This window comes from Felis catus, chromosome F2 (genome assembly GCF_018350175.1).
Source record: "Felis catus isolate Fca126 chromosome F2, F.catus_Fca126_mat1.0, whole genome shotgun sequence".
In the NCBI taxonomy this organism is placed as follows: Eukaryota; Metazoa; Chordata; class Mammalia; order Carnivora; family Felidae; genus Felis; species Felis catus.
In genome coordinates, this window is record NC_058385.1 from 81,558,383 (window position 1) to 81,574,222 (window position 15,840).

The 15,840-nt window shown below is 61.3% G+C and overlaps 1 protein-coding gene and 1 long non-coding RNA gene across 17 annotated transcripts in view; both read right to left on the reverse strand.

Annotated features, from left to right (window-relative positions):
* Positions 1–15,840, reverse strand: part of TSNARE1 (t-SNARE domain containing 1) — a 153,150-nt gene that overhangs the window by 97,027 nt on the left and 40,283 nt on the right. For 13 of the 16 annotated variants that reach the window (XM_045049986.1, XM_045049983.1, XM_045049979.1 and 10 more), the window contains 2 exons: positions 12,211–12,360; positions 10,703–11,197 (listed from right to left, as the gene is read on the reverse strand). The exons of 1 other annotated variant lie outside the window; for it this stretch is intronic. In XM_045049986.1, coding sequence (XP_044905921.1) covers positions 10,703–11,197; positions 12,211–12,360 — 645 coding nt within the window. The remainder of the gene's footprint in view (positions 1–10,702; positions 11,198–12,210; positions 12,361–15,840) is intronic. 2 more of the 16 variants (XM_023248697.2, XM_045049984.1) reach the window with 1 other exon arrangement.
* Positions 1,405–3,002, reverse strand: LOC123383164. The gene is made up of 2 exons (XR_006592615.1): positions 1,973–3,002; positions 1,405–1,638 (listed from the first exon to the last, which is right to left on the reverse strand). It is a non-coding gene; the product is annotated as an uncharacterized LOC123383164 (long non-coding RNA).

Below are 15,840 nucleotides of genomic sequence, written 5' to 3' on the forward strand. Positions count from 1 at the left end.
CGTGCCCTGGGCCAAGTCCTGCCCCCGCGGGTGCCCTGTCTACTCCTGACCCCACGGGGCATGCGTCTTTCCAGATGACACTGGCTTATGGCCTTTGAGACATTCTGTCTCCAAACCAAGGATGACAAGGCTGAGCTCCCAGAGGCGCAGAGAGTGACCCCAGGAAAGGGCAAAGGGGGGACTGGAACTGCAGCCTTTACAAAGGTGAGGAGAGCTACATCCCACAGGGCAGGGCGGGGCAGGGCTGCCGAGGGTCTCAGCAGGAGACCAGACCTCAGATGCAGCTCTCCAGCCTCCACTCCACTGGTCAGTGCAGAGCCCTCAGGGCGGGCAAGCAGGTGATCGGGCCCATTACTGGCTAGGGTCAGGGTGTGGGGGGCAAGGGTGTGGGGTACAGGGTGTCGGGGGCAGGGGTGCAGGGTGTGGGGGGCAGGGCTGCAGGGGGCAGCAAGGCAGGGGTGCAAGATGTGGGGGGCAGGGGGTAGGGGCATAGGGGGGCCAGGGCTGAGGGGCAGGGGCGAGGGGTGTTAGGGGTGCAGGGTGTGGGGGACAGGGGTGTGGGGAGCGGGGTACAGGGGTGCGAGGGGCTGGGGTGTGGGGGCCAGGGGTGTGGGGTGTGGGGGGCAGGGGTGAGGGTGGAGGGGCAGAGGGATAGGGATGCGGGGGGGGGAGGGGTGGGATGCAGCAGGCAGTGGGGGCTGGGTCAAAACTGCCCCGAGGAGCTGCATCCAGGGCCGGCATGGACTCTGGCCAGCGGGCAGGTGCCTGGGCCTGGGAGGCCCCAGCAGGGCGGTGGTGGGCATGCCAGCCTGGCCTACACCACCACCACCGTGGGATTTGGGGCACATGTAGGAGCCGCTGTGGAAACCAGGGGAGGGGGCAGCTGGCAGATGCACAGGGCCGGTGCAGGGGGAGGGGGGGATTGGCAAACACCCCAGCCCCGCAGCAAGGACAGCAAGTCCCCCACCCAGACGGCCTTCCACCTCCACGGAGGTCTGGGGGAGGCCGTGGGGAGGCCGTGGGGGGCTCCGACCTCAGCAGAGGGGATGCCAGGGATGCCAGATGCCAGCTGCAGTTGTGGGGCAACGCGGGCTGTCTCCCTCAGACCCGGCCTCTCCCTGGTCCTGGCACCTGACCACACAGCCCGGGACACCCCCTGCGGCCAGGAGGGGCCGTGTGACTAATTCTCACCCTGGAATTAGAGAACCGAGGGCAGTGTCCCCTCCTGTTCTCACAAGGAGGCTGGAGCCCTGGACTGCCCCTCACCCTCTCCCCCGGCTGGGACATGATGGGGTGTGACGTCCCTCCCAGGGACACCACCGAGGGGGCGCAGCCACGGCCGGGGGGAGCCGCGGGGGTGGGGGGGCTTCATGAGGGGAACGGAGGCTCCGTGTTATCGCGGGGGCAGCTTAACCTCTTCTTTACTTTTCGCCAAGGAGGGGCCGGAACCCCAACAGAGGCCTGCGTCCGCATACACGTGGCTGGGGCGCTCAGGGCCCGCGTTCACCTGGAGCACGTGTGCCCGGATCCCACACCGAGGCGGCCGTCGGACAGGGAAGCAGCAAGACGGTGACCTCACAGCACGAGCAGGGCCTCTGCACGCAGCACAGGGGACCAACGCTGGGCAGAAACCGGGGGCTGGGGGAGGGTGGGAGGACGAGGTGACGGGACTGGAGGAGGCAGGCCTCGCAGGGGCGAAGGGAGGATGTCGTGTCTGGTGGGCATGACTGGGGACGGAGGGGGGCTGGCCACCAGCTTAGGAAACACAGAGGAGGAACAGGGACATTAATCCCCCAAACAAAAGCCACTTTTTCACGGAATGACAACACAGGGCGGCAGATCAACTTGAGCTTCTGTGGTGGCGGGGGGAAGGGCAGGGCCCAGGCCCCCCCTCCCCTGCATGCAAGCCGGGAAGCGGTGCTCTGACCACAGACAGCCCTGGTGTGGCCCCGTGGCCCCCACGGCTCATCACCTGGTGTCTCCTACAAGCAAGTCCAGACTGCGAGCAAGGAGGGCGGGTCGGAGCGGAGCTGGCGTCACAGGGTCCGGGGGTGGGGGACCCCGGGGCCTGGCAGGTGCCGCGGCTGCCCTGGGGCAGGAGACAGGGGTGAGGCGATGAGGCAGGAGGGGCTCCAGAAGCCGGCCCCGGTGCCCTGGTCCCTGGCCAAGCACACGTCTGTGCTCACACAAGGAAAGACGCCCCTCGGCCGAGGACCCGGGGAGCACAAGAAGCTGGAGGCCACTCCCCCCTCCCCCACACAAGGTCAGTGTGCGTAGGTGGAAGTCACACGAGGAGAGAGAAGAGGACGCCGCCCAGCACCTGCAGCGTCGGGCAGGGACCGCGGAGGCCGCAGCCGCAGCACAAGGGCCCTCAAACAGCACCGTGACCCCCCCCTCCCCCGCAGGTTTACTGCCCCTGGACAGAGTCCAGTCCTCCCGCAAGGAGAACAGCCAAACCCGGGGAGGGAGGACACAAAATTCACACTCACAACTCACGGGCCATACAAAGAGGCAGGAGCACGTGACCCCAAACCGTGAGAAAGGTCACTCAACAGGAAATCAGGCCCAGAAATGGTGGAGACAACCTCACTAGTGCAGAAAAACAGGTGTAAAAGTTGCAAAAGGCTGATGGGACACCGAGGCGCGTGCAGAGCAGCAGGGGAGACCCGGAGAGGCTGCAGACGTGCCACACACACCCCCCCCCCCCCGCCGACACCCAAGGAGACACTGAAATGACTTCCCACTGCACGGGGTCAGCCGCGGGTGCGATGCTGCACCGAGGTTCCCTGCGGTGACAGGGCCACGGGGCACCTCGGGGCGACACCCGGCGAGCCGGCAGCCATGGAGCCACAGAGGGGAGCAGAGTTTCAAGAAGTAAGAACCCTGGGGCGCCTGGGTGGCTCAGTCGGTTAAGCGTCCGACTTCAGCTCAGGTCACGATCTCGCGGTCCGCGAGTTCGAGCCCCGCGTCGGGCTCTGGGCTGATGGCTCAGAGCCTGGAGCCTGCTTCCGATTCTGTGTCTCCCTCTCTCTCTGCCCCTCCCCCGTTCATGCTGTGTCTCTCTCTGTCTCAAAAATAAATAAACGTCAAAAAAAAAAAAAAAAAAAAAGAAGTAAGAACCCAAAGCATCCAAATTCCATCCAATAAAAACCGAGTTCCAAGAACTTCATTAAGTCACAAGCAGAATAAATACTAAAGTCTAAGGGTGCCTGTGGGGCTCAGGTCATGGCCTCGTGGTTCGTGAGTTCCAGCCCCGCATCAGGCTCACTGCTGTCAGCACGGAGCCCACTTCAGATCGTCGGTCTCTCTCTCTGCCCCTCTCCTGCTCACTCCGTGTCTCAAAAATAAACATTTAAAAATGCATATATTAAAAATTTACAGCCCAAAGCACAGTAGTGAAAACCGCAGAAAGCCTCTGGCGAAGGGGCCCCTTTCGGAGGGGCCAGAGACGCACGTACCCCACCCCAGAAGGAAACACAAAGGTCGCCCCGCCCCCGTAAGAGCCGCGGAAGCCAAGCCCAAACACGCTGCAGGGACATCTTCAAAGTGCAAGAGAAAGAAAACAAAAAACACCTTTCGACCAAAATTCTCCACGCAATGGAAATCTATTTCAAAAATACAGGCAAAATAAAGATTTATTTTAGACAAAAGAGCCGAGAGACTGTCTCAGCCAGATGTGCACCATAGGAAAAGCTGAAAGAAGTCCGTCGGGTCAAAAGAAACAATAAAAGGCAATTTGGATCCACACGAGAAAGCAGAGTGTGGGAGGGAGGCACACGTCTCATTTTAAAGGTATCTCAGACGCCATCGGTTGGTAAAGCAAACTGCCAGCCAGGTGCTTCCAGCAACAACATGGCGTCCGGGGTCGGCTCTGGGAGGTTCCCGCGTCACGCGGCGCGACACCGTGTTACCCGGAGGCAGGCTGCGAGCGCAGCTGTGGGTACGGCTAGTGCTAAACCACGAACGGAACGGGTGTCACTAACACGCCAAGAGCGGACTTACCATCATCAGCAACGGAATCATCATCAACACAATTACCCCCAAACAACAAGGGGAAATACCACAAATATTGGGGCTGGGGATGTAAGCCTGAACACATCGGTATTTCTGCCTAAACCTGAGGCACCCGCGCGGTCCCCAAGTGGCCAGCGGTGGCCACGCCATCATCACCAAGGCCCTAGAGGACAGCACCGCTGCCACCGCTCCGGGCAAAGCGGAGACGGTCAGATGGGGCCAAGGGCAAACCCCACATACACGGGCCACGAGGAGGGCGCTTCCTACAGACAATCAGACACACCTGTGAGTAAAGGGACCGGAAGATCCGTTGTGTGACATGGCTGTATGAAAGCTGCTACGCTAACGTTAGAGGATTCAGAACAACACGTGAAACTAGAGATAAAAGAAGGTTTCACAGTGACAAAGGGGGCAATGGATGAAGAAGACGGAAACCCTCAACGCTCAAGGCGCCTGACAGCACAGCTGGAAAACGTGCGAGGCACAGACTGACGGGCTTGAGGGGAGAAACAGACACATCCACGGCCGTGGTCATCAGCATCCTCTCAGCAGAAAGGAGATCGGGGGACAGAAGATCCGTGAGGATGCCAAGACCTGAATGGCACCGTCGATCACCTCGGCCTGAGTGACAATTATGGGACACTCATACCCAACGACAGATGGACACACTCTTGCCAAACACACGGGGAACACGCACAAGACACGCTGCACCTCCAGTGTGCAGCAGGTCCCAATGCATGTGTAACAGCTGAAACCATAGGAAACATTCGCCAACCAGGACGCACTAAACCAGAAGTTAATAACAGAGAGGTATCTGGAAACAAAGAGAATTATTTGAAAATTAAGCAATACCCTTCTAAGCAACCCTTAGTTAAAGAATAAACCACAAAGGAGATTAGAAAATATTTTTAAATGAATAAAATGAAAATACAATATATGCAAAATTGTCTAAGTAAAGCGATGCACAGGGAAAAATTTACAGCAATAAATACCCGTTACTAGGGAAGAAGAAAGGTCTCACGTCAATGATCTAACAAAAGCAAATTAACCCCAGAGTAAGGAAAAGGAAGGAAATCATCAAGATGAGCAAAAATCAATTAACTCAACATTAAACAAATAGAGAAGATTAATGAAATCAAAAACTGGTTCTTTAAAACAATCAATAAAATTGATATATATACTCACAGTGAGACGAGTCAAGTACAAAACAGAGAAAACACAAATCAGCAATACCAGAAATGAAAAAGGCAGTCTTACTACCGACCATATAGGCATTCAAACAATACTAAGGCAATATTACAATTTCGTGCCAGTACATTTTACAAGTCTGATGAAATGGGTAACTTCCTTGAAAACACAAATGATCAAATTTGACTCATGTGAGTAGCAACAGAAACCTGGGCAACACTGCAGCACGGTGACACGGTGACGCTACAGCATGTAACACTGTGTCACTACAACGTTGCCACCTACGGCTGTAACACCACAGCACTGTAACGCTATGGCTACAACATTAACACGTATGCTAAGGCGTATAGTTGTGATACCGCAACACTGTAATGCTGTACCATGTAACATGTGACACGGCAGCGATAAAGAAACTGCAGTCTCAAGTCTTCCCACAATGAAAATGCTCAGCTCACATGCTTCCTTGGAGAATTCCGCCAAATGTTTAAGGGAAGAATAATACCAATTCTACACATACCCTCAGAAAACAGGAGAAACCAATTCCCGACTCGATTCAGGACTCACTTTATAGTTACACCAGTCAAGGCAGTTCCGTATCATGTAAGCGAAGACCCAGGTCGATACGGACGGGTCAACACCCAGGTGAGCAGTCACGGGGTTTCAGACACAAGCGTCGAGGTAACTCAGTCATTTCCCCCAACGATGATGACCAACTGGACAGCCACTGGACCCCTACCCATATCAACAAAACTCAGAACCCACTCAGCCTGGCTCACAGATGCAAACATAAACGCTGGAACTGTAAGACTTCAAATCACAACAATTTGCGGCCTTGTTGTGGGTAAGAACTTTTCAGGTGGGATACAGACAACAGAAGTCCCAAGGAAAACGCTGGTAACACTGAAATATAAAACCTTCAAAAAAGACACAATTAAAATAAAAGGCAGTCCAGGGGCACCTGGTGGCTTGGGTCACGATCTCACGGGTTTTGAGACTGAGCCCCGTGTTGGGCTCTGCGCTGACACCACGGAGCCTGCTTGGGATCCTCTCCCTCTCTGTCTGCCCCTCCCCCATGCTCACTTGCTCTATCTCAAATAAACGTAAAAAAAAGTTTTTAAATAAAAGGCAGTCCAGAGCCTGCAGAAGAGGTTTGCAGTCCAGATCTCAGACGCGCCCCTTGAACTCAGAGGCAACAGACATGTGCAACATAGGAAGGCCCACAGCTCAGGGCAGCCTCTGGTGACAGCAGAGGAGACACCAGGCAATGCTCAGTGATGTGTGGGCAGACACAGAAATGAGGCCCCGCCCCTCCCCAGCACAGCCCCGCCCCACCACAGCACAGCCTCACCCCGCCCCGCCCCGCCCCCTCAGCACAGCCCCACCCCACCTCTCTAGGCCTCACCCAGCCCCGCCCCCTCAGCACAGCCCCGCCCCACCCCAGCCTCACCCGCCCCATCCCCAGCACAGCCCCTCCCCCAGCACAGCCTCACCCCGCCCCACCCCCCAGCAAGCCCCGCCTCATCCCAGCACAGTCTCACCCGGCCCCGCCCCTCAGCACAGCCCCGCCCCCAGCCACCCTCACCTCGCCCCGCCCCCCCAGCAAGCCCCTTCCCATCCCTGCACAGCCTAACACAGCCCCGCCCCCAGCACAGCCCCGCCCCACCCCAGCAAGCCCCACCCCCTCAGCACAGCCCCACCCCCAGCAAGCCCCGCCCCCCAGCACAGCCCGACCCCTCCAACAGCCCAGTACAGCAAGACCAAAATCACCCCAAGTGGTGGTGGGAATGAAGGGTAAACCCAAGCTCATGGCTGCAGGACCCAATAGTGGGACAGCCAGTTTCTTAGAAACTTTCTTGGAAAGTTTATCAATCAACCCCCACAAGAGTGACACTCTCTGTCAATGCAAAGATTTTATACAAATGTTCGTTCCCAGTACCTCCACCCGGCCAAAAGCTGGCAACCACAAAACCATCCATCAGGGCAGACAGAAGGACAGGCTCCTGGGACACAGACACACGGACGGCCCTCCAGCACCCCCGCCCTCTGCAGAGATAACGGGACGCTCCTTCCTGAGCACGCAAATCCGGGGAACCACCTGAGCATCTCCACAGAGGTGCCCAGGGCAGGACAGGGACTCGAGGCTTCCAACGCACACTTGGCAATGCCCTCTGTCCCCTACAGGGCCCAGCTCCACGTCTGCTCCAGACACCTGCCCTTCATGCCGCCGGGCCCAGAGGCAGCGGCCCAGCCAGCAGTGCTGGAGGGACCAGCGCTGGAGCCCCCTGGAGCCGCACATCGCCCCCACCTGCCCCGTCACATGGGCCGGCCGGACAGCTGGGCTCTGCCCCGCCGCCGAGGGCTGGCTGAAGGACGGTGTGCCCACTCGGGCCAGGCAGGAGGAGGCCGAGTGGCAGTACGGTGCCCCAGACGCGGGATGAGCAAGGAAGTCAGGGGGCCTCTCGGGTCCAGAGCAGACAGGTCTGGGAGAAACCCAGTGGCCCAGTGCGCGGGCGCTGCTGCCCAGGTGGGCTGCTGGGGATCCGCCAGCACCGCGCCCGCACAGACCCAGGGCCCCGAGGAGGGTGGTGATGACAGCAGCAGCCCGTTCCCTGGACGACACTGGCCGTCCCACAGACAGGACGCGGGGATGTGTGAGCCCCACGCTGAGCAACCCCCAGTGAGAGCAAGTCCAAGCACACCCAACGGGCACCAGTGGCAAAGGGAAGGACAAGGCCCCCTGGCCGGCCCCTCGGCTCCTCCCCCCCACACACACAGCCGGCCTCCACAGGGGACCACGCACCTCTGGCCTCCGGGCCCAGCCAAGCAGCTGCCGATTCCGTGGAACCCAGTGGGGTCACCAGTGCCCGCCTGCCTCCCACCCCACGGGGCCACTGTGCACTGGGGCAGACAGTGAGCAGAGCTGGGGGACCAGTCCCCTGAGGGCATCCCCCTTCTGAGCCTCACAGGCTCATCACAGCTGCACAACACGGGGAGCCCCACCGGGTGTACCCCACACCCCAGAACACAGCTGGAGCAGAAGCACAGGGAGACCCCCTGGCCAGCCCCACCTCTGCCAACCGGAGCGGAAACTCAGAACCGAGGCGCTCTAAGAGCAGACCGGAGTCACAACGTTCAGGCGTCACAGGACGCTCCACTTCTGGGTCTACTCACCCTGCGGACACAGGCTGGATCTCTGCCCCTGCACCAAGCGGAGGGAGGAAGCGGGGCGGTGGTGGGGGGTGGGGGGAGTGGATCCTGACCCACGTGTGCATGAGGCACAGGAAGGAAAGAGGGACAGCACGGGATCCTCTGAGCATCAGAGGCGTCCTCCTTCCTAAGCAGCAGGGAGCCCCCACTGGACAGAGCGAGAGGAGGTGCGAGGTTGGGGGCGCCTGGCCTGGCTCTCGACCCAGGGCCCGTGCTGAGGGCACCAAGGAGGACCCAGGGAGGGGCTGCGTTCCAGGGAGAGGCAGGGACAGCACCAGATCTCAGGGGGATGACCCTGAATACACAGGTACTCTGTACTTTCCTGTTTCTCCCGGAGAGATCGTCTCCTTATTCTGCAACAACAGCCCCGCAAAGTGCTCTGGGGAAGAAAGGCCATGTGACCAGATCCAAGTCTGGGCGGGCAGCAGGATGTCCCCGGTGCAGAGCGAGGCCCGCCACCTGCACCCGGGCCACACCATGGAGCCTCCCACACATGCTCAGCCACTCCCCGAAACCCAGGTGTGTGGCAGGCCACGGTGCCAGGGAGGTGAGAAGGTGTGTGGACAACCATCACAAAGCCGGGAAAGCCCGGTGCTGGGAGCCAAGGGCCCGAGGGGCCCATAGGGAGCGGTGCCAGGGGGGCCACACTCCTGCCTCAGGGCCTGCAACAGGGACAGGGACCTGGGGGGAGGGGGAGGGGGAGAGTGCTGGAGGGGGAGGAGCCGGAGGGCGGGGCTGTGAGGAAGGTGTGTGGTTGGGTCCCCCACCAGTGAGAGCACCTCCACCCTGAGCCGAATGCACCGGCCCCCCTCCCCCCACGGGGGGAAGGGGAGACCCAGGAGGCAGAGGGGAGCCCGAGGGACCGCGCAGGGCTCAGTCTGGGGCCAGGGCCAGAGCAGGGCCGCAAGCGGGCTCAGGGTCAGCAGGGCCAGGGAGGAGGGGGCCTCGAGCTCGGGGTGCGGGGCAGCAGTCCGGTCTTGGAGGAGGGAGGCAAGCGTTAGGCTCCGTCCGGGAAGAACACGGGAACCAAAGAACAGAGGCACAGGTTCTGGGCACCTCGAGCTCTCCCGCTGCCCACGGCAGGCCATGGAGGTGTCCACACCTGACATGACAGAGCAGGAGGCCCTCAGCCTTGGGATCCCACTGCTTCGTGGCCCCGGCCAGCACCAGGTGCCACTGAGGACACCGCAGGCAGCGGCACCCAGACCACCGCCTTGCCGGCCACCGGCGGAGACGACGTCCCCAAATGCGTGGCTGGCGGGGGAGAAGCGAGGCAACGCCTGTCCTGTCTGCTGCACGAACACGTGTCTGCCTCTGTTTTGTTTCTGACGTTCTTTGTGTATTTTCTGGCCCCGTTTCAAAGCCGAACACCAGGTACGGACTTAGAAACGGTCCTTAGGACCTAACACCGGCAGTCCCGATGACCAAGGAGGCACGCACAGATGACCTGCACACCCCCCACACCTCCCCTGTACCTGCCGTCCCCCCCCCTCCCCACCAGCCTTCCTCCGCCTCTGGCCCCAAGGCTGCTGCCGCTGCAAAGCCCCACCCAGCAGTCCCTGCACCTGTCTGGGACCCACCCACTGGGCTCTCTGACGCCCCGCTGGACCTCCACGGGTCCCCCGACCCCCTGTGCCCGACAGGAACCTTCGAGAAGTGACCCCCACAGGGCAGCACGCCCCAGAGAACTCAAGGCGCCCACCCCCCCCCCACCCCCGCCGCATCCCGATGCCACGGGGCCGGCTCTGGACGTCAGGCCAAACCCCACCTCTACCACCCAGGCCTTAAAACCAGAGAGTCGGCGGGAGCGCTTTACTTCACGCACAGGCTAAGAGCCCTGGACGGGACAGGAGAGCAAGAGAGGGGCACGCCGAGGCACAGAGGGTGACGTGGGGTGAGCGCACGAAACCCGCGTGTTTCGGGTGTGTGCGCGTACACGGGACAGCAACAGGAAACGCGTTTCCTCCTGGGGGCCGGGGTCCAGAGGCAGGAAGCGGAGTCCTGGGGGGAAGACCGAGTCTCGACACGACCGTGTCGTGTGCCCGGCTCCCCGCTCTGCAGCCGCGAAGGTCAGGGCTGAGGTGGATCCACCTGCCGTGCCCAGACATTCAGAAGGCTGTCCCCGCGCGGGCAGGCGAGTGCGCGAGTCCGGGGGCGGGAGCCACCAGAGGTGGTGCGTGTGGGGAAGAGGAGAGGGGAGGAGAGCGTGGCACGAGGACCGAGGCCTGGCCACGAGCAGGCCACCGCGGGCCTGCGCCTCCCGCCGGCTGGACGGCCGGGGCAAGGCACTCACCTCTGAGCGGCTCCAGGCCGAGGCCCTCCGGGGCGGGGGCCTGGCAGGAGAAGGTCTCGGCCACCACCTGCTCCACAGGCGTGAGGGCCGAGGCCTGGAGCCGGCCGGGGCCGCGGGCCACGTGGCGGAGGTCGCCCAGCTTGCGCCGCACGACAGCGCGCAGGTCCCTCCACTTGTGCTTGAGGTCCACGACGTCCCGGCGGCAGTAGCCCAGGGCGTTCACGGCCTGCAGGATGCGGCTCCACACGTGGTACCTGCGGGTGGGCTCGGCCTTCAGCAGCCCCGTGCCGAACAGCAGCTGGTGGTGCTTGCTGACCTTGGACACCAGGACCTCTGTCTCCTGCGGGCAGAAGTTGGGTTTCCTCTTCTTGGCCCGCGTGGCGCCGGGCCCCGCCAGCCGGCTGTGGGCCCCGCCGGCAGAGTCCTTCCTCGGGCTCGCGGCAGGCGGTGAGCCGGGCTCTGGTGTCCCGCTGCCTTCGGGGGCGACCCCTGGCCCTGGAACGGCACCAAAAGGCGGGTGTTTAAGGCCCTGGGCCGGCGGGGTGGCCCCCAGGGCGCCTCCTCTCCGGCTTCGGCTTCAGGACACTGCCGGCCCCTCCCTGTGGGTGTCCACAGGTCCGACTGGGCTCCGCGGGCAAGGCGCTTCACTTCCGGGCTGCGGGGCACGTCTCCAGAAAGGGCCACCTCTGGCAGCCGTCATCGAGATCCAAGGAACCAGACAGGCAGGAGCGTTCCCAGGTCATCCCTCCCCAGGGGACAGCCTGGCCACGGACGCGCCCGGCGGCCCTGGCTGAGAGGCCCCGCCCCACCCCTCCGAGCCCCCGCAGCCTGCGGTCCTCAACACACGGGGGTCCGGGGCTGGGCGTGCGAGCAGCAGGTCCTCGGGCCTCTGCCCAGCTGGGATCTTTGTCCCCAGCCGGCACATGCCTGCCGGGGGTGCAGGGGGCCACCTGTAAGGGCAGAGGAGGCAGCTCCCCCATCAGACCACGGGTTTCCCAGGCGTGAGGAGAAAGCCCCCGAGGGCAGAGGGATGTCTGAGCCCCGCGGAGCACGCAGAGAGCAGCCCCCCGCCTGTCTCCCTCCAGGTCCTCGTCAATCAGAAGGCGACCTCTACAGAGGCCCACACCCCTGCCCTCACTACAGCGCACGCCAGGGACCCGGACTCTCCCTCACCAGCGCCCCCTGCGGGGAGAATCCCGGCTCCGGAGTGAAGGGGCCAAGGGAACCAGTCCCACAGGTCTGAGCCTCATCCCTGGAGCCCACGGGGCCCCGACCAGCACAAGTCCTCATGCCGTACCCCTGTGTCACCAGTCCAGCCCGGCCACACCATCTGCCGTCCCTGGAGAAGGGAAAGGCTAGCGGGGGTGAGGTACAGACCGACCAGAATCCCGGCCAGCCTCGGGCCGCCTCACCCAGCTCCCGCCCGCTGACCCTCCCTCCTCGGCGCTGGGCATCTCTGGGCGGCCTTCCCCGGAACCCTCCCGGACCCAGCACCCGAGCGGAAGTACCTCGCTTCCTGGCCCTCGGGCCTCTGGGCGTGCCCGCCGACCCCAGATCACCTTCCCCGTCCTTGCCCACACAGGGGTCCTGCGGGCTGCTCTCTGGCGACGGGCAGGGGAAATGGCGTATTCCATACTCGGTCCAACATTTAGCGCACTCTACAGACAGCAAGGGACAGTCACAGTTACACCCAGCCCGTCCACAGAGCAGCTCGGGTGCTGCTGGCAGAGCAAGGCCCCCACACAGGACAGCAGGTGCCCTGAGCCCTCCAAGCATCCACGCCAAGAAGCTCCATTCAGTCCCACCTCCTCCAAGAAGCCCTCCCAGACTGCCAAACCCTCTGCCGGAGGCCAGCACGGAGTTCAATACTTTAAATGCTCCAGATCTTTCTTTGAACCACAATTACTCCAAAAGGTGACCCCAAACAAGGACGAAATCGCCTAGAGCAGGGCCTTGAGGCACGGCCCACAGACCAGGCCAGGCCTTCAGCGGGTGTTACCTGTCACCTGTCTGCAACAAATGATGTACACGAACGGGGAGCAAGGCCTTAGGGATGTTTATGGCAGTTCAAAATCACCACAGCAACCAGGCACGGGAGCATTCTGTTGTAAGAACGTTGTTCCGTGGCTTCTGGGCAGTGAAGATAAATATAAAACCCGCCCTCCTGCCTCTCGGCTGCACAGCTGAGGGGCAGTGGCTCCGGGCACCTGAGCGGCCTCCTCCTGCTCCCTGGCCCCCAACAGGCTCCCATCGTGGGGTTGGTCCCCCAGGGGAGACACTTGGTAATTTTCATGTATTCAAAAACACTTCCTGGACACATTTTCCTGTAATGCGTCAACCAAAGACACGCCTTATAAAAACACCTTTACGTCTCTGAGAGATGTGCCCTTCAATCCATGGCACCTTGAGTCGATGAGGGGGTGCGTGCAGCCTGGGGCCACACAAACCAGAGCCCGGGGCTGTCTGTGTGACCCTGTTCTCTCTGGAGCGCTCTCTGAAAAGGCAGTTTTCAGGGAGCAAGCTCTAGAAGGTGTCGGCGGACCTGATCACACTGACAGCTGCTCTGAAACCCAGGGACACGGCTTGTCCCAGGCCATTCCCAGCTCAGAGCTCCTGAAGGGGCAGCTCCTTCCCGGAAAAGGCCTGAGACCTGCATCTCCCCAGAGGGGACAGCAAAGGACACCGCTCTGCAGGGGGGCGGGGGGGAGGAGGGGCATGGTGGCCCAGTGTGACAGGAACAGAAGGGCTGTACCAAGCAATCCCCCTAGGACCCCACCCGGGGTGGGAGACGTCTCCAGGCAGCAAGAGCCCAAAGCACACAGGCAGCCCCCGGGGCCCCCGGCCAGACTCGGGGAGGAGGGCACCCCTCGGGAGGAGCCTCCACCCTTCCGGGAAGGTGGCCCCTGTGCCTGTGCCATCAGGGGAAGGACGCGGGACAGCGGGACGGCAGCCGGCTTACTCGAGGGTGGAGGTTCCCCGGCCACGGAGAACTGCAACAAGCACGTCTTCGAGTCAGACCGAGAGAACTCTCCTCCGTGCGTGGGGAGGCAGGCGCGGCCCCGGATGGTCACGGCACGTGAGAGAGAGGCGGGGGCCGAGGGCCGACACGGAGGCATCTGTGGGTCTGAGCACGAGCCTCCAGGCCAGGGCCCGTCTCCCGCAGCCCCTCTTCCCGAAGGGCTTCGTGGGGAGCCTGCGGGGCGGGTCCTCTCCCCAGACACCTGCCAGGCGCCCCTGCGGGCACGCATTCCCCGGGTAACAGCGTCCAGGTACCTGGCAACTGGGGTCACCCTCTGCTTCGGGCCCCCCAGAGCTCCCCCCGTGGGGGCAGGGAGACTGGAGGCCCAGTTGGCGCCCGCATCGCCACCCGACGACCTCGCCACGCTGGCATCTGGCCACGGCAAGCCCGGGCCCTGCCCACCTCCTCCTGCTCAGTCCACACGGTCGCCAGACACCTGTGGAGGAGCCCGTGTGGCCTGCCCTCCGGAATCACATGACCCTTGAACTCTGAGGGGGTCCAGAGACAACTATTGTTTCTGACTATTAGAACACACACGGTTGCGAGGAGAAGTTCGAACGCAGACAGTTATAAGAAAACGATACAGATCATCTGTGATGACGGTATCTGGAGGCGAACACTGTTACCGTGGGGGCAGGGGTCACGCACAATTAGAACGCTCCAGGCACGGCTCCGCGTCCTCCAGTCAGCACACCCGTCACCACGTCTGGACGTGTGCAGAGGCCGCCCAGCCACCTTCAACTGACGCTAACACCCCCATCACAGCCCGACCCAGGCTGCGCCTCGCCCCGCCAGCTCGCTCAGCGAATCCTCTGTCGGCCACCGCCGCACCCGGCACCCCTGCCCACAGGTCGGTGACTTCCCGGCTGTCCAGGAGGCGGCCGCACCGGGCCAGGAGAGGGCAGGCTGCGGGGTCCGGGAACCGCCCGTGCCCTCCCCTCCGGAGCGAGCCGGCACGCGGTCACCTCCAAGTCCGTCTCTCTGGGTACAGTGAGGCCCGGGCCTCCCGTCCACGGTGAGCTCACGAGTTGGCCTGCTTGCGTGAGGACTGTCGGGTTTCCCTTCGATTTATGTGAGTTCTTCACGTGTTAGTAGTCGGCCAGTCAACTTCCTGCTGTGACTCCTCCACGAAGAGGTCACCCTAAGCTCTGCATGACTCCCTCCAGGGTCACATGTACCCCAGGGCTCGGTGCACAGCGGGTCCCGGGTGACGGCAGCCGCTCCCGCACACGGGGGTCTCCGCCCGGCCCCACCGCCCAGGCCCCTACCCGGACCCTTTTCAGGGCGCCCCGCAGAGGACACAGTATAAGCAGCCGGGTCCCGACAACTGTCAACAAATCAGGACAATATAGATCCTCTTCTGGCAAAAATGCAATTAAGTAGAATCATTTTTTAAAGATAGCCAGAAAAAAAAACATATATTTGGAAACGATGAACCACAGTTTGCAAATAAATCCCGAGTCAAAGAAGAAATCATAACGGAAATGAGAAAATACACCCAAAGTCTAACTTAAGAATACTATACACTTTTAAATGTCTGACGCTCAACGAAAGCAGTGATTATTTGGACATTTATAATCTAAAGTGGTTTTATTACAAAAGAATAAAAACTGAACACAAACGAGGTAAACATCCTCCTCAGGAGTCACAAAAATCAAACAGCTCCAGCTTCAAGAAAAAAGGAAGAAAACAATAAAAATGTGAGCAGAGATCAATCACGTACAGACGCGTGTACTGGAAGGTGTCAAGAAAGTCAGGAGTCAGTTTGTCAGAGAGACTTACAAAACAGCCAAGCCTCAGTCAACACGATCGTAAAAGAAGAAAATAAGGAAGGCACAAATAAACTCTACCGGAATAAAAAAAAGAATGCGATCCAGACACCGTGACCGTTAGTAACACAGCAGCCACCACAAGAGTGAGGCTCCCAGCCTTTGGGATTTGCCACGGTCCATGGGAGGTCACGCACGTCCAGGTGGTGGGGCAGGGTGGGGCAGGCGGCCCCCGGCCAGGCCCTCAGCGACGCCACAGGGCTGCCTCATCTGCAACCACCGGCTACTGTCTACATTTCACTTCCATAAATTCGAACGTTTACATGAAGCAGACGGAGGTCTCACTTTGA